The sequence below is a fragment of the Dermochelys coriacea genome, chromosome 10 (assembly GCF_009764565.3).
Source record: "Dermochelys coriacea isolate rDerCor1 chromosome 10, rDerCor1.pri.v4, whole genome shotgun sequence".
Classification (NCBI taxonomy): domain Eukaryota; kingdom Metazoa; phylum Chordata; order Testudines; family Dermochelyidae; genus Dermochelys; species Dermochelys coriacea.
In genome coordinates, this window is record NC_050077.1 from 35,999,292 (window position 1) to 36,024,320 (window position 25,029).

General features: G+C 48.1%; 2 protein-coding genes across 12 annotated transcripts in view; both read left to right on the forward strand.

Annotated features, from left to right (window-relative positions):
* Positions 1 to 5,403: 5,403 nt before the first annotated feature.
* On the forward strand, positions 5,404 to 9,771 carry NHLRC4 (NHL repeat containing 4). The gene is made up of 2 exons (XM_038420097.2): positions 5,404 to 5,546; positions 8,237 to 9,771. The coding sequence occupies exons 1-2, from the start codon at positions 5,478 to 5,480 to the stop codon at positions 9,341 to 9,343; spliced, it is 1,176 nt and encodes a 391-aa protein (XP_038276025.1). The 5' UTR covers positions 5,404 to 5,477; the 3' UTR covers positions 9,344 to 9,771.
* A 3,290-nt stretch (positions 9,772 to 13,061) lies between these two features.
* Positions 13,062 to 25,029, forward strand: part of PIGQ (phosphatidylinositol glycan anchor biosynthesis class Q) — a 51,046-nt gene continuing 39,078 nt past the window's right edge. The window contains exons 1-5 of one of the 11 annotated variants that reach the window (XM_038418196.2): positions 15,656 to 16,365; positions 19,054 to 19,147; positions 20,574 to 20,740; positions 21,016 to 21,135; positions 21,650 to 22,350. In XM_038418196.2, the coding sequence (XP_038274124.1) occupies positions 21,677 to 22,350 (674 nt within the window). In that variant the 5' untranslated portion in view covers positions 15,656 to 16,365; positions 19,054 to 19,147; positions 20,574 to 20,740; positions 21,016 to 21,135; positions 21,650 to 21,676. Of the gene's footprint in view, positions 13,145 to 15,653; positions 16,366 to 19,053; positions 19,148 to 20,573; positions 21,136 to 21,649; positions 22,351 to 25,029 lie in introns of those variants that run through there. The other 10 variants (XM_038418188.2, XM_038418198.2, XM_038418190.2 and 7 more) reach the window with 10 other exon arrangements.

Genomic DNA, 25,029 nt, shown 5'->3' on the forward strand with positions numbered 1-25,029 from the left:
CGTGTCTCAGAAAAAAAGACCCAGATATTATGATCGTACAAATGTTATTGACCAGTTAATCAAAGGGCATAGGAAACATATAAAAGACAAACCAAATTGCCACTCAAAATCAAAGCATAGCACTTCCTTACAGCTAGGTAAAACTGCTATAGGGAAACAGGGAGAGAGAATGCAGTGCCCAGGAGTAATATAGCCAGTGCTATTAGGGTTCAACATCCCTTCAATTTCTCCTTTGAAACAACACCCCCTTATGCTAGCCTCACAGTAAGGCACACAGCAAGCAAGAAGTCAGCTAGCATAACTATTCCAGCCATCAGCCTGGTCCTGCCTTATAGGAAACCAGACAGCTTCAGAGGACTAAAAAGGACACAATAGCAACCAAAACTTGTACTGCTACTACACACAGAGAATGGCTCCCACTCACAGCTTTGCCATCATAGTTTGGAAGTGCCATATTTCACCTTTATAACCCCAGCCATTTGTGCTACAGAACTGTCAGAGAAACACCCGAAGATTTTTTTTTGCTGTACTTTAGAAAGCAAAAGCATATATATTGTTTCACTCCCCTCCTATTCAAAAATGGTGAAACCATTTTTGCTCAGAGTTCCCCTCCCAAAATCCACCTTTAGACAAAGGTCAAGCATGGAGAATTTCAGCCTAACAGGTGAAAGTTACGAGTGACTGAAAACAGGGAATTGACATGGAAATGCTCCTGCAACTACAGTCTCTAGTCATTGGCATAGCAATGTAAGTAGATAGGTGACCAGAGAATGAAGCTCAGATACTATGGAAATGGGGGCTTGTGTAAGTACCAAAGATTAGATAGACAAGGTGGTTGAAGCAATATCTTTAATGTGACCAACTTCTGCTCTTGAAAGCTCATCTCTTTCACCAACAGAAGTTGCTCTAATAATATTACCTCACCCACCTTGTTTCTCTAGTATCCTGGTACCAACACGGCTACAACTACACAGCAAACTAAGATTAGATAGATAGATCTAGCCCCCGCTGAGTCTTCCCAAAAGTAGAGGAGCCAGGGGCCCCGCCCCTTCCATACCTTCCACCCAAGGCCCCGCCCCCAGCCAAGCCAGAAGCTGGAGTGGGCTGGGAGCCGCAGACCCTCCACCTGCCTGGGGTGGGTGGCCAAGAGCAGCCCCCAGCCCATGTTCCCGCCATATGGGTCCCCCGCCCAGGACCCTTCCTTAGAGGGTTCACGACTCCCCACAGCTGCCTGGCCATGCGGCTCTTACCCAACCTGGCTTCAGCCAAGGGACGGGGCCTTGGAGCCACAGCCAGGCCACAGTAAGAGTCACACAGTCAGGCAGCTGTGAGGAGTCGCAGATCTTCCACCTGCCCTGGGCGGGGAGCCCGCAGGGTGGGGACATGGGCTGGGGGCTCCTCTCGGCCCTCCCACCTGGGCAGTGGAGGGTCCGCAGCAGTGCCCCTGCTGCCTGGGCTCCCTGGCCAGGCTCCAGCTGCCCGCCTGGCTGGAGGGGCAGGACCTCGGGGGTAGAGGAAAGGTGTGGGGGGCAGTGGCAAAAAATGGGCCCCTGGTCCATCCTATTCTGGATAGATGGATAGATCTTGCTTTTTTTATAGATCCCAAAGAATCCCAAAGCACTTAACAAACTATCATACAAACTATACAAGGGGATGGCATCACCTAGCACTGAAACGTAGCCTCCATTGACATGAAATTTTGCAGCTGTTTAATATCACAAAGCAACATGGCCCGTGGGTTTAGTACGGGAAGTGAAGATTCTGTATCACAGTGAACCTGCAGGGAAGAATTTAGAGAGGCAGAATGGAGGCGACGTTGAAGCAGACATTCAGAAAGGGTTAACTGCCTCCTCCTGTCACCGTTCATACTTTAAACTGCTTTTACTTCAGTTATTGTTTTAAAATGCATGGCTGGTAAATTCTGTCTCTCACACACACTTTGTTTTTTAACTATAGACAGTTTTTTTTCTTCCATGGTTATTTAGATAGATTAAGCCTCCTGGTGACCAGATGGGGAAACTGCAGTCAAACATCCAGGCTGAGTGGGAAGGTAGTGAGCAGCATTGGTGTTTGCACGGTGGTATGTATTTTTATTATTATTAATGATGACATTGCCAAACAGGCTGTAGCCCTTTTCAGGATCCCTAAAGCTGCGGCTTATGTTTCTGGAAATGGAGATGCCCAAAATCAAAGGGTTAATGAAATCTAGCTAAACTGAAACTATCTATGTCTTTGGCTGTATAGGCAACTGGTCCTCTGCACTCTCCTACTTCCTGATGGCGAGAGGCTGGGCGTGTGGAGAAGATATGGGATATTTCTTTAGCTTTTTCCTCAAGGCAGCAGCTGTTACTCTGCCATCCAAGTTAGGAGAGAGCCACACATGGGCAGTGGGGAAGGAGCAGTGATGCTTCCAGAGACCTGTTCAGGGATATGACCTCCCAGCACCACCATAGTTGTCCCAGGGAAGAGGGGAAACTCTCTGTCTCCTTTTGTACTTGGCAGGGAAAGTATGCCCTCAAGGGGGGATTTCCCTGTGCCTATCCCAGATAGAGGTTAAAAACAGCAGAAGTGAATGCAAAGATATGCATGTTCTTTTAAGACCTGAGCAGGATCTATACGATCACATTCTGTGGCTGGTCTTTTAAAGGGCTGGATAACTTTGTGATCAGGCTAAAACTAGGTAATCAAAGCTCATTCTTCAGGAAATCAGCAGATCACATGCAGGGGGCAAGAAGGAATTTACCCCCATATATATAGCATTACCCTGCTGCCCCACTGCCTTCTGTGGTATGGTTGGGAGGCACCTTCCTCAGCCTGTTACTAGATCCCTGAGGCAGCCAATTGATGAATAATTGCAATAGATCATTCCACCAAGAAGAATAAACCTTACCCTCTTCAACACAGTTAGTCCTCCACGTTGGGATGCCTGTCGACTGACTCTCTATATAGTCTCTTGGCCTTACTTCCCCTATCTCCGATGCCACTGGCATTTCAGGGCATCTTCCAGGTCCCCAGGTGTGCTATGCACCCTCCCCCAGAAGCCATCATGCCCACAACAGAGATCTCCATCTGGAATGCAGACAGGCTTCAGAAGAGGGAATCCCCTTTAGAACTTGCCTGAACTCCCAGAAGGCTCCTAATATTGTTGGAGGTCAATGGAGCTGTGGAAGGAGTTACCCCATTCACCTGGGGGTGAATCAATCGGGGGCACTCCACTGGAATCAATGGGAGAGGAACTTCCTTATGGCAAGCCTGAATTGGGCCCCTGGATCTCTGTCCCTGCAGCCCAGCCCACCCCCCAACTGAGCCAGGCAGCCAGTTAGTAATGGGACTTGGGGTATCTCCACAAGGGAGTAGGGAGTACTTCTGTCTCTGTGCCATGCAGTCCCTTATCCGAAGGTGGGCCTGGCCAGGGCAGGGCGCTGAGCTGTGTCAGGATCCTGCCTTGACAAAGGTGTCTCTAGGGCTTTGGGGGTGGCTCTCAAACAGGTTGTGACAGGGCCACAGTCCTGAAAAGGTGAATGTGAGCCCAAGGGCCAATGGCTATGTTTGTTTATCAAACCAACAACAGCGCAACAAAAGGTCAAACTCTGTTGCCGTGGGAGATGGTTTTTGAAGCCTCCTACAGTCCTCCCAGTGTCCAGCTGAGACTGCCCTGCTTGTTACCTCTAGTTATATATGATATTTATTTGTACTGGACACCCCAAATCCAAACACCTCCAACCTTTGGGAGAGGGCTCACCTAGATCCAAGCTCCACAGCGGGAGCTGTTTCCATTGCAGACAGAACGAAATCCCTGATCCAAACACCCCCAAACTTCAGGGAAGTTCTGAGCTAGATACAAAAGCCATAGCTTGGTACAACAATCCAAACTCCAGATCCAACCTGAGTCCATCTCAGCAACAGAACAGCAACAGTGACAGAACCAGAGATTTGAGATTCAAACATCCCCAGACTTTGGGGAAATTCTGATCCAGACGCATGCTCCACAGCTTGAATCCATCTCAGCACTGAACAGAACCAAGCCACCTGTAGATTCAATTTTGGGGAAGTTCTGCTCCAGATCCATACTCCTCAGCTTTAGCCCATCTCTGCAACAGATAGAACCAAAACTCCTACATCCCAACCCCGCCAGTGTTTGGGGAAATTCTGATCCAGACATTTCAGATTGTACCCAGCTGATTCTTCTGGGTATAGGAACAGTCATAAGGGTGGATTCATGACAGTCATGAGTCTTTTCCTTACTTGAGCTGAGCAGATGTACAACACTTTCACTAGGGGGCTGAAATGGCTTAAGTAAAGGTCCTCCCGCTGCATCCTTGAAATCAAACCTGAGCCCATGCCCTAGAAGTCTGATTGATTTGGGCCATTGGTTGTCTCTGATCTGCTAGTTTTCAGTCGGGATGGGAAACAGAAGGGCAAGCATAATGGCAGAGAGGGTGTACAGCTGGTCTTTGGAGAGCAGCTGGAAGTGGAGAAGCATGGTCTAGTAGTTGTTGCAGCATAAATCCAGGCGTAAGAAGAACTGGCTTTTATTCCTGTCTTTGCCACCATCTTGCCATGTAACCTTGGATAGCGTATTCCGTTATAGCAAATCCTGCCATTACCAGTCAGAGCCATGCTGGAGAGGGTGGAGGAGAACAGACCTGCTTGTTAATACAAGAGTCATCCAGCAAGTGCAGAGCATGAGATAGCTCAGACTGGGCACCAGAGGGGCTCCGAGCTGCTTCATTGACAATAATAATGCGTAGCAGCTTCTCATTCATTGATCTCAAAGTGCCTCGCAGAGTTGGGAAAGAATCGCTATCTCCCATTTTATACATGGGAAGCCTGAGGCACAGGGCTGGAAAGTGACTGGCCCAAGGTCACACAGTGAATCAGCAGCAGAGTCAGTAAAAGGACCCAGCAGTCCCGACTCCCCCAGCCCTGTATTCAGTCTAGCAGGACACACCTACCTCCCATGAGAAGAAGCAGCAAGCCCTCCAGGTACAGATGACACCCCCTTTCCTAGCATTCTCTTGAGAGCTAGGTAAGAACTCTGTGTTGGTGCTGAGCACCCTATGCCCTCTTCTGCCACCAGCACAGCCCAGGGCAGGATTTGGCTTTTAACCTCCTGTGCCTCAGTCTCCCCATCTGTAAAATGGGGATGATAATTCTGGCTTGTCCTGCCCTGCTGCAAAACTTAACTCACTAATGTGTGCAAAGTGCTTTGAGATCCTCAGAGGAAGTGCAAGTGATGGGACAATCCCTACAGGTGTGGTTCCCCCATGAGCATGCTGCATTGCCTTTCCCAATGGCCCTACTCTGCTTCCAGAGGTCCGGGCCTGCTCTGCTTCCAGAGGTCCAGCCCTGCTTGGGTTAGGCAGCCCAGTCATGTTGACACAGGCACAGTGAGTGGCTGAGTCAAGCTCAGTTGCTAACAACAAAAACAGCTCACAGCCCAGCTCATCCCTTCCTGCGAGACCTGCACTCCAAGGATGTGGGAAGCAACAGGGGAGCAGCAAATCAGTGGGAGGAAAAGCTCTCCATGCACACAGCAGAACAAGGTATATGCAATGTATTTCCTCAGCTTTCCTTGGGCTGTGTTTTTGTGCCTTTGTTTAGGCCAAAATTGTCGCATCTAGGTACCTGCAAACTGGCACCTCAATCCATAATTAGGCCTCAAAATTAGTGGCTTCTGAAAAGGGGTCCAGCTATGGAATCAGCTGTCCAAGTTTAGCTAAGCAAGCCGGAAACCTTTGACCTAAGTTGCTGTCTCAATGTGTGCCCGAGCTCGGACGTCACAAACAGATCTCCAGTTGTAATATGCTTATTGCTGGGATGTCTGCTGATTCTAATGACAGTCTCAGAGAAAGATGTGCATTGTATTAGCCTACGCTGTACGCGTACGGGTGTGTGTATTTCTGTGTGGCCTAGGGGTTAGAGTGCTGGCTCTGCTGCCAGATGCCCTAGGACAAGACTTTGTCTTTCTGTCTCCATTCCTCTATACCCAAAATGGGGGTAATGCCACTGACCTCCTTTGTAAAGTGCTTTGAGATCTACTGATCAAAAGGTGGTTATTATTGGCACCGTGAGCGAGCAGGGGGCCAAGCTCCAAGGTGCACCGGTCACTGCATGGTGCTGCAGTGTAGTTGAGCTTTGAGTGAGTGGAAATTAGATGGAGAAGAAAACTGCAGCACTGTATTCCCAACCCTCAGATCCAAAGAACAGCTGAGTTCAACTGTATTTGTGCCTGTGTTTTTGTTTGCTTTTCCACAAACTGTTGTGCAAATGGGATTTTTGTCTGCATGGCTGTTTAGGGAATGGCTAGTTTTCATAGACCTTCCCATCCAAATAAGGGAAATTACACACCAAGATGGATACTTGCACCTGAAGTCTTCCCCCCCTGCAATTGTTTGGAAAGTTTTACTCATCTAGTCAAGAAGCAGTGACAACATCATGTGCTGATGACCAGTCACATGCTGCAAAGAACATAGTACAAGATCTAGCCAACGTAATCATTCCTAAACAACCACTAGCAGCTAAAATGAGTTCTCATTGAAAAAGTACAAATGTGTAAAAATCAGTCTGTTCATGGAAATACAGGGACTTTTAAAAAGGCTACTTCTCTCAAATAAACTCTTCACTAGGAGTGTTAATTCGGCTCTAGTCGCTCGGCCTCATGGTGCGTTGGTTTCCTCTTATTTAAAATGGTCATGCAGTGAGTTTGTGTAATGTACCGTTTAGGTTACTATGGGAACCGTGGCCCTGATCCTGCAATGGAGTCAGCCTGTGTGGAACCAACTGTTGGACTGGGGCCTATATCTTTAAATTTCCTGAGTTTTGTGCATTTAATTTCCTAATTGTCTTGTTTTTTGAAGAGATGAAGGAGAGAAAATCCCCAACCCAACCCCTATGTCTGATCTCAGGTTCAAATAAAATTGTAACAACATCCTTGGCTGAACTGTCTGTGGGGACTGAATGTGGAACCTCTGACTTTCAAAGTAGGAGGCACTTCTGATTTAGTTAAAGGAGCAGCTACAGTAGTTTAAGGGCAGCAGTAGCAGACATAAACCTCTCTGGAGGAAGACATAAACCTCCCCTGTGTTAGCATTGGTTATGACAACATTACATATCTTTCAATGTCTGATTTTTTAAAATAAATACATGGGCATTTATTTCAGAGTGCAAGACACCAGATAAGTCACGCACAGATGCTGTGTGCTTTTTCCATGCCTTCTGACTCTTTAAAGACCATTTTTTTCACACTTGGCAAAGCTGCTGACTACATCTGAACCTGAAAACAAAACTGGTGTTGAGCAAACAATGCAAACCCACATCTGAACAATCTGCCTGATTCTTTAAGGCCAGTGGTGACCAAACTTTTCCTGTCGTGCCCCCCACCCTCTACGAGTAATGGAATCCGTCCACAACCCCCTCCATTACTGCACAGTTGGCTCAGCAGAGGAGCTTGGGCTGACGGTGAAGCTGGGAGAGAACTGGGGATGGGGGAGGAGCTGGCCTGGGGGTGGAGAGGGAATGAGAGCAGAGCTGGGCTGAGGGTGGAGCAGCAGAGCTGTGGCTGGGGCCTGATGGAGCTGGGCTGAGGGCAGAGTGGAGCTGCAGCTGGGGCTGGGGCTGGAGCTGGGCTGGGGGGCAGAGCAGGGTTGAGTGGCGCTTCCTCCCCAACTCCCTTGCTGGCTGGCCTGGGCCCCACCACGCACCCTCCTGAACATTCCTCTGAGCTTTGTCCCACAGGCTTTGGGACCACTGGTTTAGGCAAATATTGAGTGTTGCTTCAATAAATGGAGTTATAGAAAAAAATTAATTAAGCGATGCTGGGGCCAGCCCACTAACACAAAGAGTACCAGATACAGAGCTAGTGATCCTGTAGGCTAGCCTGCGCCGACACCACTGTGAATTATAAAAACCCTGTGCCAGATCCTCAGCTAGTATAATCTTCAGTGATATCAATGGACCTATGCCAGTTTACGCCAGCTGAGAATGTGGCCCTATTTCTTAGGAAATCCTAGAGTCTCGGATGCAGAGGTTATGCAAGGGTAACCCCTTCCCTGTTTGCCTTTATTTCTTGTATATATATTTGTATAAGAGGCCAGAATCTGGTCGTAAGTATATGGGTCCACTGAAGTCAATGGAACTGTTCTAGATTTACACTAGTGTATCTGCAATCAGACTCTGCCCTCAGAGGATATTGCTCAGTGGGGACTGTAATGATTGTATCACTTTTTCCAAACAGGAAGAGAGACTAGCCATGGACTATACTCTGGAGGCCACCTGGCGGAAGGAGAAACTTCTGAAGACTGTTTACACGCTCCAAGTGAAATCAGACACTACACTCCAGAAGGCAAGCCCACTTTTGAGCAACCATCATGGGATGGGCATGGTCACAGAACACCAAGTCCACCAGCTGGCTGAGAAGGCAAAGGTCATCTGTCACGACCTGGACAACATCAGAAACCTCCTCCACTACCGACAAAATGACCTGGTTCAGCAGATCCCCAACCCCAATGGCTGCTGCTATGGGGGACCAAGTGGAATCCATTGCTCGCTGGATGGCTCTATCTATGTGACTAGTGAGAATGCACCCTGGGTCCACATCCTCACTCGCTCAGGTCAGACTTTGCAGTCCTTACCATGTGTGGAACAGGGAAGGGAAAGTGAATCCTTTTTGCCAGAAGATGTGACTGTGACTCGGGCAGGGATGGTAGCTGTAACGGACATGATGAATGGGACCATCCACATCTTCAACCATCACTCCAAATTTTCCAAAGGGGAGTGGATCAAAATCGGGACGGTTGATTCTCCTAGGGGTATTGGAGTGGATTGCACAGGAAGGATCCTGGTAGCAGACTACACTCAGGGCAAAGTCCACAGTTTTGCTCTGGACCGTGCCTTCAGGATACAGAATACCCACTCCGTCTCCAACCTGCGTGGACCCCGCTATGTCTGCTTGGCACGTGATGGCGGGTTCATTGTGAGCGAGGAATGTGGTGATGTCAAGCTCTTCAATAGCAACCATAAACTGGTGGGCTCCCTTGGCTGCAGATACGGGCACCAGTTTGGCAACCCAGCTGGGGTCTGTGCTGACGTAGAAGGCAACATAATTGTGGCAGATGAACAGCACCGAGCAGTCCACCTGTTCCCCAAGAGCGGGTCTCCCATCTGCTTGGTGTCTAAGGGGGTGCGGAAGCCTGCAGGAGTGGCTTGTTCCAATTCTGGGCTGCTTTTAGTAGCAGACTCTGGGGATAATTGTGTCAAAGTCTTTAAATACCGTGTGAGGCCCCCCTATACTTCCGATAATCCTTGGGTGGCCAGTGACAGTCCAAACCCAAATCCTAGATAGGGCTCAACAGTTCTGCATTGAAATCATTTATTTCAGTTACTTAGGTAACCCAGTGCCCCATGTGATTGCCTTACAGTGACATCTGCTGGCAGAGACAAGAACTGGGACCCCAGAATTCTACCTGAGTTATTTGGATTGGGTCACCTCCACTACAGTAGCTTAAGATGTGTCATGATTACTCAGAATTCCCTCTCATCCCTCCTGCGCATAAAGGCTATTCCCTTCCAGGTGCTAGTATAGATACCTGTCATCAACACATACCAATCTCAGAATGGCTGGGTCTTCACATTTATGGCATCAAGGAAGATGGTGTGAATTGAGAATCAAGCCTAGGTCAGGAACAGGGTAGCATTGTCCATTGCGTGTAGTTGACAATAGCCGTCATCAGGATGGAGTTAAACATTAAAGATAACTAATTATTTGTGGGTCAGATGGTTTTGTTTGGCCTTTTTGTTTTAGACAGTACAAAGGGCATTGAGTACACTGCGCATTCCAGGGCTGGAAAAATATCCACAGAAAGCAAGGAGTTCAGAATAGAGACACTAAAATGATTATCAGGCTGAGATCACCAAATTTCTATAGTGATCATAATACACATGCACACATAACCAGGACTGAGTGCCCCACATTTGTGCAGCAAGCATCCCACACACATACAATAACACACACATGCAGAACTGCACCATGGGGACTGAGTGTCTCACATTTTTGCAATAAGCATGACACGCACACGCACACACACACACACAACTGTCATTGACTACCCCAAAGTCCTGTAGTGAATGTTGCACTGATACACTCCACAACTGGCACTGAGTGCCCTACACTTGGTAGTAAGCATTGCAAATCCCGCAGCTGGGGTTGAGCCCCACACCCTTCTATCATACCACAATTGTCTGTCACCTTGGACAGCCGAGAGCAGGAGTCTGTGAAGCACACACACGAACCTTATCAGCAAAGGGCAACAGGCTGCAGAAGGGGTGTGGGAGGGAAGGAATAGGGTGTCCCACCCAGGAGGGGTTGTGTGTGTTACGGTCATTTCACAGCCCTCCCCAGGCTTTGTAACTGATGCACTGGTAGCTGGAGTAAGCTGTTCAGGCCCCACTCACTCCCACATCACCAAGGCCATAGTGGAGTTACATCAGGTGCTAGATTTGGCTCCTTCCGGCTGATTTAAGAGAAAAGCCAATTTCAGTCTTGTTTCTTTCACCCCAGGTGAATCGTGGAGAGGACTTTCCCCCCTGCACAGCCAGGACACACACCAAGCTGCCATACTTTGGATCAGGCCCCAGGCCCCCTCCCAGGACCAGGACAGGATCAAAGAAGTTGGGGAGATGGCCTAGGAAAGGGGTGGGCAAACTTTTTGGCCTGAGGGCCGCATTGGGTTTCTGAAACTGTATGGAGGGCCGGTTAGGGAACGCTGTGCCTCCCAAAACAGCCAGGCATGGCCTGTCCACCACCCCCTATCCGACCCCCCCTGCTTCTCGCCCCCTGATGGATCCCCCTAGGACTCCAGTCCCATCCAACCCACCCTGTTCCCTGATGGCCCCCTGGGGACCCCTGCCCCATCCATCCCCCCTGCTCTCGGTCCCCTAACTGCCCCCAGACCCCTCATCCCTAATTGCCCCCCACCATCCCATCCAACCCCCCCCCTCCTTCCTGACTGCCCCCCCAGGACCCCTGTCCCCATTCAACCCCCCAGTTCCCCACCCTCTGACCGCCCCGACCCCTATCCACGGCCCTAACCACCCCCCGAACTCTCCTGCCATCTATCCAAACCCCCCCACTCCCTGCCCCCTTACCATGCTGCCTGGAGCACCAGTGGCTGGCAGTGCAGCTGCACCAGGAGAGGCAGTCGCGCCACACAGCACAGAGCAACAGGTCAGGCTGGGCTTTGCAGCTGCACTTCCCCAGGAGCTCACTCCCCCCACCGCCCAGAGCATTGCGCCAGTAGCGTGGCGAGATGAGGCTGCAGGGGAGGGGAGCAGCGGGGGAGAGTCCGGGGGTGAGCTTCCCAGGCCAGGACCTCCGTGGGCCGGGCAGGATGGTCCCGTGGGCTGGATGTGGCCCGCGGGCCATAGTTTGCCCACCTCTGGCCTAGGAAGATCTAGACAGGTAGCTAGGTGGCTCAATATGGGGAGGAAGAGATTTATGAATGCCCCCCCTCACCACCTCCACATATTATTATTGTTAATCATGTTTATTACAGCAGTGCCTAAGGGCCAGCCAGTGGGGGTCCCATTGTGCTAGGCACTGCACAGACACAGTCCCTCTCCCAAACAGTTCACCATATAACTAGACAAGACAGATCCAGGGCAGGGGATGACGTAGAACACACCAGCAGAGTGAACAATGTGCTGGCAGCAAACAGCATGTTACTAGTAGTGCAAGGGATTTTTTTTCTGGGTGGGCTTACACAGGAGGGGACCCACTAGGGGGAAAGGAAAGCAAAGGGAGAGGGGATATGGAAGGGAAGGAGGGTGAGGGAGACAAGGTGGGGGAGAAAAGGGTAAGGGGGCAGGGGAGTGAAGCTAAGGTGATGAGGCTGTGAAGGAGAGGGAGGTTTGGAGCAAGCAGCTATTTGTGCAGGGCAGAGAAAGTCCACTCAGAACTGTAGCGAGTTCTCTGAGGTCCTTACTTTGGGCTTCTTCCGCTCCTGCCAGCTGGAGTCTCTGGCTGGCTCCGCTCTGCAAGCTTTCCCCAAAAGCCACTTGAGGGTTGGAGCAAGAGGGGAGGCAACACCTGCGTCCTCGTTTCCCCCAGGGTGTGTTGTAGAGTCTCCCTTGCACAGTTCTGGATCTAGGGGAGACCTGAGAGGAGGTGGCCCTCAGTGCTTACTTTGTAATGAAAGAGGTGCCAGGGATCAAGCAATATTTTTACTTTCATAACTGATGCGGCAAGCCAGACGTGCCAGGGCTGTGAACTGCCAAGCCCAGAGATGCTGGGGCTCTGAACTGCCAAGCCTAGAGGTGCCAGGGCTCTGAACTGCCACAGCCAGAGGTGCCAGGGCTCTGAACTACCAAGGCCAGAGGTGTCTGGCAGAAAGCTCTGGCAGAAATTAAGCACTGGTGGCCCTGACTGAGCCCATTTTACCCTCTCCCCCTCAATGCAGCACATGTTCTCCCTAAAAACATGTTCTCTCACCCACTCCCCAGTTACATGTTCCCCACACCATATCCTTCCATTCCCCAGAGATCTGAATCCCAGCATAAGATCCCCCTGCCCCTAAACACCTAGCTATTTTCCCTTTACTCCTGAGTTATTCAAAAGCCCTGTGTATTCTCCACAGTCTCTAAGTCAGGCCAGCCTTCAGAAAGGAGCCCTGGTCCGGGTTTCCAAAGATATTATCACTCTTTGAATACCTGTACCAATCTAAGCCAGTCTGAGGAAGTGGGGATGGGAGTGGACTATGTGTATATGAGGCAGAAGGGTATGTGTACATGGCAAAAGCTAGTGGGCCAAATTTGCCCCTGAGACAACTCCATTATCATTAACAGACTTACACCAGTGGCCCTATTTACCTACCACAAGGTGAGAGCAGCTCCCTTGAAGTCAATGGGAGTTACTCATACCTTTTTGGGGGAAAGGAAGAATGGGGCCCTAGGCCTGAAGTTGGCCCACTAGCTTTTTCAGGGATGCAGATGTTGTTACACCAATTGCGTCCAGCATTTGAAGAGTTAAGCCAGACAGCTTCTCCTTATCAGTAGGCTCAGCCTGCTGTAGCAGAGCAATTAGAGTTTGAATGTAGTGCACTCACTGTTCTCAGGTATCCCGAGGCCTAGGAAAGAAGCAGGCAAGGGGATAAGTCTCTCACAGTTGTCCCTGCCTGAGTTTCCTCTTTGCAGGCTTGATACACTCATTTCAGTAAAAGTTAGAAGCCTAATACCTTTGAAGATCTCCACCCAAATGCTCGGGTGGACGTGGCTGCTATGGCATCCCTCTCAGTCTGCTGGTCCTCTTAGTTGCTAAAATATGGGGGAAGAAGGAATCGAGAGATGCTGATAGAAAAGGAAAGAACAAGACTGATCCAATGTCTTGGGGTGGTATTCCACCCTACTGTGCGAGAGAGACCTAGGTTTGGCAGTGGGACTCCTGCTACCTGCATAACATGACTGGGGTGGGAAGTGCTGTGGTGGCAACATGCATGACAAGCTGAGAGGAATGCACAGAGGTAGATGGGCTGGGTCACAGAGCAGTGGGCTGTGCTCACAGCATAGGACACAGCAGGCAGAGCTGGTTAGAAAACTGACATTTTCCCCATAAGAGAGATAAGATAGGTGAGATAATATCTTTTACTGGACCAACTTCTGTTGGTGAGAGAGACAAACTTTTGAGCTTACACAGAGAGAGTACCTCACCCACTTTGTCTCTATAATATCCTGGGACCGACACAGCTACAACAATCCTGCATTTCCCTGCAAGAAATTTTTAATGACCAACCTTCATTCTAAATGTTTTGGTTGATTGTTTTTGGCTTGAATAGACTCTTTCCCGTGAAAAAATTCAGTGTTTGTAAAACCATATTTTGGGGCAGGAAAACTTTATGCACAAAAAATGCTGACAGCTGTAACTGTGGAATACTTGCTCCCTAAGACAGATCTCCCTATGTGCTTGCCTCCAGAACCACAATTAGCCTTGTTACTGTAACAGGGTAGCCTGTCCCTTTAAGAATCATGAAGCCTGTGGCTCTCCAGCCCTATTCAATTATCAGACCCAGTTGTTGTAAAGGCTGAGCATGCTCAGCTTGCTGGAGGGAGATGTGCTCCTGCAGAAGGTCCTGGAGCATGGCTGGGGGGGTTGAAGGGAAGGATGTATTGTTTTTTCATCCCTGATCGAGGCCAGGAGGAAAACTCTGGGAGCTGTATGCCAGGGTGGGCAAAGGAATTGCTCTGTTTTGCCTATTTTGTGTTTGAGTTAATAAACTGACCCCTGCAGGAAGGGCCTGAAAGAGACTTAGGCATGGCAGTGAGCATGTCCTGGGTTGGGGAGACAGGCTAGCAGCCTACAAGCCTGTATCCAGGGAGCTGCTGCTTTGGAGAGTTTGAGACTGTACAGATTTGGGCACTGGGAAGGCATGATGTTCACATTGGAACATTTTCATCATGTTGTTGTGTCAGCAAATCACATTTCAGCGTGAAGCTGGCATGATACAGTTTTGCCAGATCTTAGCATTCAAAAGTAATGTTAGCCCCCACCCACCCACAAAAAAACAAAACAAAACATGAGACTAGCTTAAATGTGCGTTTTTAAATACGAAAATCTCTCCAAAGGTGTTTTTGTATTTGCCTTCTGGTTTTTGAGACTTCAGGGTGAAACTGAGTCACATTTTCAGGCTTTCTCTGCAATCATCATGACTAGAAACTTTTTCTTTTTTTTTAAATAAAAGGTGAGATTTGTATAGGTTTATAGATTATAAGGCCAGAAGGGTCAACTGTGATCTCCTTGTTTGACCTCAGAAAACAGGCTAGAGGACTTCCTTGAATTAATTCATGATTGAACTAAGGCAGGTCTTTTTAAAAAACATCCAGTCTTGAATGCTAGTGATGGAGAATCCACTGTGACCTTTGGTGGTTAATTACCCTTACCTAAAAATTTGCACTTTATTTCTAGTCTGAATTTGTCTAGTCTCAGTGTCCAGTCACTGGATCTTGTTATACCTTTGTCTAAAAGACTAGAGTGTCAAATATTTGTTCTCCATGAAGGTAATTAATCTGTGATCAAGTCACCTCTTAACCTTCTCTGTGTTGAGCTCCATGAGTCTATCACTATAAGGCAGTGTCAGGAAATCACTTGTCTCCATGACATGGCCACACTGATGATGCAGTGTCATCATGCTGTGAGAATGTCGTGACACAACAGCAGGATGCTGGGGATTAACCCAATAAAAATGGGGGTGACCCCAGAAATGATCCCTGCAAGAAGGACTTATTGACTATTAAAACATGTCCATGGCTGACAAAAAGGTAGGACATTGCATCATGATGTGGTGACACAAGGCCCAAAGTTGTGGAATACTAATCTCCAGGGGACAAACTTTTGAGTATGGTGATCACAACGCTCACCAGGGCCAGCGTTTCAGACCCCCCAATGAGAGACACTGTGGGGAAAAGTGCTGGTAACTTCTACCCATTTGCTCAGCACTTACAACACCCACATGGTATTTGATATTTGATGCCCATGGTGTGCCCCTATGGAAAAAATGTGCCCCATGATGCCCATTCTCACCATTTTATGGGGGACTGTTTGTTATTGCATGAGAATGAGAATTTCGGGGGGGGGAGAGGGGGATTAAAGGAAAGTTTCTAGCCCTTGTGTTTGCAGAGAAAAGCCTAGAAACATGCCCCAAATGTTGCCTAAAGGTTCAAAAGGCTGCAGTCAAATCAAGAACCCCAAATTATTATTTTAAAGCCAAGCTCTTGACTTTTGTGGCTCATGTGACTCATAGTTTATGTTCATTGAGGGTGAATGATGCTGGTGTCATCAGGCCCCTGGCACCTCCCCTTTGGCTGGGTGCCCACAGGCACCCCGGCCAGGGACAATGTATCTGATGCCCATAAAGCGACTTTGGGGGTGAAAGATGGCCCTGGAGGCAGAAGTGAAATGCTGCAGGGAGCCCGTTCCCTTTGCCAAGGCATCATGAGTGGGAGGGAGTGGAAGCTGCTGGCCCTATATTAACCCCACACTCCGACCCCACTCACAGATCAGGCTTCTCCTTCTATTCAGGGGAGCTGGGGTCGGGTACCGTATGCCTGGGGGGCTGGATAGCTCCTCACCCACCCCACTGTAGGAGGGGTGGAGCGTTGCAGGCAGCGGAATCGTAGAGTCACAGCTTCCGGTGCCTGCCCGGGACGCATTGGGGGCCGGACAGCACCGGGTCCTCCGAGCTGCGGACCGCGTCTCCTAGCAACTTTCCAGCAACACCCGGAAGTGGCTTGAATGTCGCGAGGGTCCGGTCCGCGGCTGTTTGACTGGGGTAGGAGAGAGTCACTCCCTGCGGTGCGGAGGAGGAGGAGGAGGAGGAGGTACTTTTGGGGGGGTGAAGGTGAGGGCGTGGGCTGCAGGGAAGGGGGCTTGGGAGGAGACTGGGAGGAAGTCATAGTGGCGAGGCTGCAAGAGAAGGAGGGGTCACGCTGGGGAATTGTGGGGGGGCACTGGGGGAATGTGAGAGGGAGGGGTCACGCTGGGAAGAGGTCTCGCTAGGGGATTGGGGTCAGTGGGGGGTGGTGGTGTTGTGAGGGCAGGTAAAGGGTGGCACTGTGTGGTGTGAACTGTGGGCTCACAGTATTGGTGGGGGCTGCAAGGGAAAGTAAGTGGAGTATATTGGTTGGGAGGGGTTATTGTAATCTGCTGTCTTCTGTTTCTTGCTCTGATGAAGGGCATCTCTCTCTCTCGGGTCCTTGCACTGTATCCTCCATTCCCTGATGCTGGCAGCTCCCCCTGTATGCTCTGGCGACCCGGATGGGGTCAGAGACACTGAACACTCACAGTCTGGCTCCTTCACCCCTGTGCTTCAGTCCTTTCTTACTCTGCACAGATCCCAGGGTCTGGTGGTTCCCCTACCTCTGGCAAGCCAAAGCCATCTGAGCTTGTGACAAGAACTCATTAAAACAAAGGGGCTGAAATGCCCCACAAGTGATTTCCTCACCAGAATGAAATACTCTAGCAAGAGCCATGAAGTACATATATAGTCATGAAGGAGTTAAAATGAAGCCCAGTGTATGAGCCTAGTTATTTCTGCCAGCCTGAAGGAAATTGCAGTGTACACCAGTTCTCTGCTTGTACATATTCCTCCTCTAGGCTTGTGCTCTGCTTTAGATGCTAGCTAGAGAGTTTCCTCTGCCAATGGCTCCACAGCTTGTATGCCAGCTCTGGAGGCAGAGAACTCTCCTGTCTGTTAAAAGAAAAGGAGTACTTGTGGCACCTTAGAGACTAACAAATTTATTAGAGCATAAGCTTTCATGAGCTACAGCTCACTTCATCGGATGCATTTGGTGGAAAAAGTAGAGGAGAGATTTATATACACACACACACAGAACATGAAACAATGGGTTTATCATACACACTGTAAGGAGAGTGATCACTTAAGATAAGCCATCACCAGCAGCAGGGGGGGGAAAGGAGGAAAACCTTTCATGGTGACAAGCAAGGTAGGCTAATTCCAGCAGTTAACAAGAATATCAGAGGAACAGTGGGGGGTGGGGTGGGAGGGAGAAATACCATGGGGAAATAGTTTTACTTTGTGTAATGACTCATCCATTCCCAGTCTCTATTCAAGCCTAAGTTAATTGTATCCAGTTTGCAAATTAATTCCAATTCAGCAGTCTCTCGTTGGAGTCTGTTTTTGAAGCTTTTTTGTTGAAGTATAGCCACTCTTAGGTCTGTGATCGAGTGACCAGAGAGATTGAAGTGTTCTCCAACTGGTTTTTGAATGTTATAATTCTTGACGTCTGATTTGTGTCCATTCATTCTTTTACGTAGAGACTGTCCAGTTTGGCCAATGTACATGGCAGAGGGGCATTGCTGGCACATGATGGCATATATCACATTGGTAGATGCGCAGGTGAACGAGCCTCTGATAGTGTGGCTGATGTGATTAGGCCCTATGATGGTATCCCCTGAATAGATATGTGGACAGAGTTGGCAACGGGCTTTGTTGCAAGGATAGGTTCCTGGGTTAGTGGTTCTGTTGTGTGGTGTGTGGTTGCTGGTGAGTATTTGCTTCAGATTGGGGGGCTGTCTGTAAGCAAGGACTGGTCTGTCTCCCAAGATCTGTGAGAGTGATGGGTCGTCCTTCAGGATAGGTTGTAGATCCTTGATGATGCGTTGGAGAGGTTTCCTGTCTGTTGTAAGCTAGGAGGCAGCTTGGTGGCAGCCAGCTCACAGAGCAGTATTTGAACAAGGATCTCTCTTGTGGGGTTGGAAGTGGATTTTGTGCTCTAGTATCGTTCTAGCCTGACACCCCTGTGGACTGAAGTTCTTGTATTCATCTCCAGAGTGGGTACAATCTGCCAGTGTTTCTTGCTCCTGTCCTGGACAAACCATGTCTAGGGGTGAGAAGGGAGTTCAGGCTCATTCGGTCTTTGGCTTCTCAACTGAGATAGCTGACAAGGTGGTTAAGTGATACCAGTTGTTGAGGTGATTTTGTGATGTGGACAGGAGTAATGCTGGGGAGGCAGAAGGAGATCACAACACATTTCATAGAGGCAACTGAACATCCAGTGACAGTAGCAGCTTTCACTCGCTTCCAACCAGTACTGGATTTGAGCTGGCAATACTGTCATGCTCTATGTCCGTTACCAGTCCTCTGACCAGCCAGTCCTCTGGGAATGCTTTCTCTGAAGCTTAGATCCTTTAGGAAAGAGTCAGATTTGAAAAGGAGAAAATGGTACCTTAAAGTATCAAGGTTTTTAATGAGTTGAGTATGAATTATACAATCAGTATCTTAACCTTTGTTTATTTTTATATTAATGCATTTATTATATCGTGTCCCCACATTTTCCATTTCCAGTATTCCAAAGATTTTCATATAACTGTACTGGAAAAGTCTGGGAGCTGGGGGAAGGTGGGGGACACCTGAGTAGCAGGCATCTGTGAGGGAGCAATAGGCGGTTTGGGACTTTGGTAGAATAAGTACATTTGGTGGATGTTTCTGCTAAAATCATCAGCAATGAAATACTAGGTTGTGGTGACATTTAAAATATAATTCTTAGTTTTCAGATATAACCTATTGAAATGAATGAGGCAGTTTACACTGCAAGTCACTGGCAGAGTTGGAAATACAGCCCAGGTCTCATGAGTTTCCAGGTTGGTTCCCTGATTACTAGAATATGTTGCAGTAACCTATTAACATGATACAATTTATTTTCCTGCTGTAGAGATATTATATGTCCCCTTAAAAGTAATATCTGAACTCCATCTGCTCGATTTCCATCAGTTAACAAACACACACATTCAGAGCACAATGAAGGGCACTGGCCTGCTAAACCCAGGGTTGTGAGTTCAATCCCTGAGGGGGCCACTTAGGGATTTGGGGCAAAAATTGGGGATTGTTCCTGCTTTGAGCAGGGGGTTAGACTAGATGACCTCCTGAGGTCCTTTCCAACCCTGAGAGTCTATGAAATAACTCCAGGTTAATTTTGGGGGGTAGGAGGAGAGAAATACGATCAATGTTTCCCAAATAGAGAAGGGAAAAATAGAGAAATTTTGCCTTCATTCTTCTTAGTGGGGGTTATAAAAAGTTGAGAACAAAATAAATTTTAAAGCTATGTGAAACAGCATTTTGTTTCTAAAATGATGGTTGAATTGGCAAGGACTCTGTGGAGGGAGAGTAGCAGAGGACACTGGAAATCTCTTGCTATAATAGAACTTTAAAAACTGCTGACACTACTTGGAAAATTTAAAAATAAAAATTCAGCTTTAAAGGTACACTGGCAGGATACATGTCACCATTTGAAAAAAAAATCCCTACCTATGCCATGTTACTAACAATACCTTAGACTGTTAAAATGGAACCATCTACAATCTTCTTCACTTTTCACTAATAATTATTTGAGGTTCTTCTAAGATCCCACTTCCTCAGAGGCTCTACATAGCAGAAATTATCCCTCTGATCCAGGAAGGAAGGATGCAACTCCCTCTGTGGCTTGTGAATGCTGCTCTTGCAGTCAGCCCGAGGAGACTGTCAGACAGTGAGGCCAGGCACTCACTCCCCTCAGAAGCTAAGGGGGCTGTCTGCTCTTAGCAACATTCAGAGTTCTGCACCTATGTTGCTACACTAAAAATCCCCAGAAACACACACATGCACCCTCTTTAATGCAGGTATTGAGGTGGCCTCAGCTGTTGTGAAGTGACAGGGAAAATTCAGACCTGGGAGATATTCGCCTTTGATAGCAGCAATTGTGGTGTTTGCCCCACTGCCAACACATGCCAAGAAAACTTCACCTTTCTGCCTCAAGGGGCTGAAAGGCATTCATCCATGAGCAGTCAGTTCCTACCATTGCATTTGTCAGGCTGGTGGTTATGTGACTTGTCAAGTGACTTAACTTAGTTGTTTCCTACCAACCTCCCCATCACAGACAAGTGTATCTTTTCCATAGCAAATTGCCAGGTGCATAGATTTAGTAGATCATTTAAACTTTATTAAATAGAGAGAAACACACACACACCAGGAACCTCCCTGTTCTGTGTACTCTCAACATGTTATAAATATACTGTGTATTTCTCTTTCCAGTTGACTGCTCCCATCACAAAGATGCCAGCCTAAGGGATTCATAGAGTTTTCACATCCCTAGCACAGCACTGAAGGACAGAAAAGGACAACAGTCACCAGATGCTGATTATTCTGAGGAATCACCCTCCTTAATGCAATTATATTTCTATTAGATGCTTCAGCATTATGTAAAGAGACATTGTCAGCTAGTTCAAGGCTCAAAATGTATTTATTTATTGTTAAGGTGATTTGTAAAACTGTAGAAATGCGTTCTCCCTGAATTGGGGAAAAAACCCTACTTTAGATTGCAGGGTGGTCTGGGACCGTTCGCAAAGCAGGGCTAATAAGTGAATGTAATATTTGCCCTTCTTTAGGACCTTCTATCCAATGAATTAAATAAGACTTTAATCAGTTAAGCCTTTCAGTCCCCTTGTGAAGTAGATCAACAGTTGTTATTTTACAGGTGGAGAAGCTGGGACACAGAGACGTTACGTGACATGACCGAGGTTACACAGTGAGTCTGTGGCAAAGCAGATCTCCTGCTCCAGTGACATAAGGGAGGATACAAGTCCTCTTGTTTCAGGTCATAAGTCAACTTCTGATTGAAGGAGTTAGGGAGAAACATTACCCTACAGGCAGGTTATTATACAACTATCCATGTCAAGGTTTCTGATCCTTTCTCTGGGGCATGTACTGCTGGCTGCTGTCAGAGACTGGATACTGGACTAGATGAACCCCTGGTTGGACCATGTCCTGCAATTTGCATGGATCTTAGTGCAGAGTTATGAGAGATTATTCCAACACTCGCAAAATGCCCTTGTGTTGAAAGCTCCACCTCAAGGTCATTTGAAGAGCTTGTGTTTATCAGAAATGTGCCAAGTCCCTCTTTCACCTATGATTTTAAACGTCGCTTGGCTAATAGCACCAATGTCAACTTCTTAATCTAAGATGCAGAGGCAGTTTTCAGCTTGCTCTTGAATTTGGTGTTTTGAAACTTTACTGGATCTCCTCAGCAATGGCTTTCATTAAGCTCTGGGGGTTTTTTTTCTGTGCCTTTACCCACTGTCTCTAAATTTTATTTTTGTATTTATTGGCAGGTATTACATTCTTCCAGGATTGCTGTCATGGTTCTTAAAGTCTTCTTCCCCTCTTGCTGTGCCACAGCAGAAAGTGGCCTTTTGATTGGCCGTTGGATCCCAGAACAGAACTCTGCTGTTGTCCTCGCTGTGGTCCACTTCCCTTTTATTCCTGGCCAGGTGAAGCAGTATCTTTCTGAGGTCCAGCGGGTGACTCAAGTCAATGTGTGTGTGCTGGGCTCATGGAGTAACAGCAAAAAGGAGAAGGAAGAGGTCCTGGACAAGTTTCTGGAAGATCTCAGCACAATCTTTTCCCATGAGCCCTGGATACAGCTCAATAAAGAGAGAGACAGCAGGGTTTGGAGCTGCTGTATCTTTCAGAAATACCCCAGCAGCCCCAAGGAAGATGAATTCATCTTAGTATATTATGACCAGCGCAAAGTAATGCTTTCACAGTTGCATCCCACAGACAACCTGACCACGTCTGCTGACCATAAGAGAAATGATGCCTCAAAACTAAGTGCTGTGTTTGACACAGTTGCAAAGAGCAAGGTACTATTCATGACAGATAAATACGATGATGGGCCCATCAAGCTGACTCATTGGCAGTCAGAAGGAGTGGAAGCCAGTATTATCGTGGAGCTGATGAAGCAGGCTTCTGTGCCTGTGTGTATGCTGCTGACATTCCTGCTTTCACTTGTCTCCAGTGTCTGTAAAAGCAGGTATGTGATGCAAGATGGTGCAGCTTGTGTGCTACATTGAAACGTAGTCCAACCCAAGACTATCAGTGGGCACAGGTTTCTGGCTCAACCCCAGCATGCAATGTGCATTGTGTTAAAAATCTCAGTCTAGGTGGCAGTGAGACAGTCTGAGTGGCCATCAGGGACCTGATAGCCAACTCAGAGTCAATTTTCCCACAATGAGTAAAGACCATACTGTATCTTTCTCACAATAGCAATTCCAAACCTGAGGAGCTGCTACTGATAGTAGCCCTAGCCTATTTAAGTGGGAGGGCAGGGACTTGCTGTCTGTGATAGTCTCCCTAACACCCGTGGGCCAGCCCAGTACAAGTTAGTGTTGAACGAATGATTAGCTTGTGTTGGGTTCCAGAGCATAGCAGCTGGTGGGGAAGCCCCTGACTGAAATCTTCCGTTGGAGCCATATTTACATGGAGCTTGAAGGTAGTGGGGGTGGGATCTGAGTCTGGTACTGATGCAAGGTATAATCTTGTCATATAGATAGTAACAGTTCCCTCAAACTTCAGGAGGTTTCTGGGGGACCTATGAGGTTTTGCAAGCTGAACTTCTTCCCATTTTCACTGGGGGCAAACCCTCGCCTCAGCTTCGTGAGTTGAACCATGGGTTTTTCCAGCCACTGCTTGAATGATAGGATGATGCAAAGAGAGCTAACCGTTAGGTATTTCACCCCAGAAGCTCTGTAGCCAGGATGCCCTAATCTCTGTTTGCAATGAAGTGCCTCTGTAGCTGAGGAACACTGAAATGTTGGCAAACTGGGCGTCTAATTCCAACTTTTGACATCAAATGGCACTGCTACAGCCCTGCGACTGGATAGCAGGAGGTTAATAGGAGCACACTGAATCAAATGCATCTTTGCTGGAACTCTGTTAACTTTATTTATCTCTTGTACTGAAATGGAGTTTCACTAGAATGAATATGATGCCTCCAGTGTAACATCCTGCAAGTGCTGGCACCAAAGGGGAAATCTGAATAGACATGAAGGAAAAAAGCTCTTTCATATAAAGCTTAATACCACAGCTGGGAAAGCCATCTAGTGAGATTGTGTTGTGTTGCCAAAAAGGGGATTGGTGTTCAGTGTTCAAGCTGGAAGAGGACAGTTTGATTAATCAGATCTGGATAACCGTTACTAAAGCATTCATGGACAAATCTTTTCAAGTATAGCCTCAAGCTATGGGGAATGGAATCTTTTAACAGGTTTCCAATTGTGTAATACTGTCATGAAAAATCACGGTGAACCATTTCATACAGAATGGCTTTTTGGATTTTTCGCTTGATGTGTAAAGCTGAAACTGTTATTTTTTTCTAATTATCTGTTAAAGTCATTTTAGGGTCAAACTCAGACTTGATATAAGTAGATGGAACTCCATTGGCTCTAGTGGAATTTCACTATTGTAGTGGGTCTGAATTCGGCCTTTGATTATACTCATGGTATCATTATCTAGTTGGGTAGAGCACTCAACTGAGAATCATGTGTTCCAAGTTCTTTTTCCAGCTCTCCAGTGATTCACTGTGTGGCCCTGGAAAAATCACTTTGTCTCTCTCTGCCTGAGTTTCATTATCTGTAAAATGGGCAGAACATCTACCTAGTAAAGGTATTAGGCTGGAACTTAAGAGATTTGGGTTCAGTTCTTGGTTCTGCCACAAACTTCCTGTATGACCTTTACATATCACTACTCTTTGAGAAATTCTGTGCATGCGCAGTGGTGCAGAATTTATGTTCCCCGCAGATTTATTTGCTTCCCCGCAGAAAAATGACTTTCTGATGGGGAAGCATAAAGAAGCCACAAGAGCGGTCATGTGACCCCCTCCCCCGCCAGCAATATGTTCGGGTGCCCGGAGCAGCCAGTAGAAAGGTAAATCACTGAGTGGCAGGGGGCGGGACTGGGGAAGACCCGGCTGATGTCTTCTACCCTGTGCTGGGCTCATCTGCTAGTCCCAGTTGGCCTGGGGAGGATGGGACTTCCTCTTCCCCTGTACGGTATCCGGACCTGAGTTAAGCCCACCCTCAAATTTCTCCCGCAGCTGTAGGAAGCTCTGCAAACTCTTCCTCCCACCCCGGTCCCCCCATGCTTTCTGCATCAATCGCTCCTCAGCTGCAGGGGGAGGGATCTCTGTACAGGGAACTGCTCCCCCATCCACCCAATCCTCATACACCCAGTCCCTCCCACCAAGCCTCATCACCCCCCCCCCCGCACTCAGAACCTCCCTTGTGAGCCCCACTCCCCTGGCACCTGGACTACCCTGACAAGCCATCCGGATCCCCACCATACCAAGCTCCAGCCAGTTGCACTTGGATCCCCACCCCACTTAGTCCCACTCCCCCAGCATCTGGACCCTACCACTGAGCCCCCCACACCCAGAAACCCCTGCTGTGCTCTATCCCCCCCACACCCAGACACCCTTTCTGCTGAGCCCCAACTACCTTCACCTGGACCCCCCTGCAGAGTCCCATTACTGTTGCACGCAGAAACCCCCCAACAAGCCTCTGTGCATCCAGATCCCCCCTGCACCTGGATCCCCACTGAGCCACTCACACCCAGATTGCCCCACACAGAACCCTTTCAACCCACACCTGGATCCTCTCACATTAAGCCCCTCCACACTTGGATCCTGCCTTGCTGAGCCTGCCTGCCCAGACCTGGT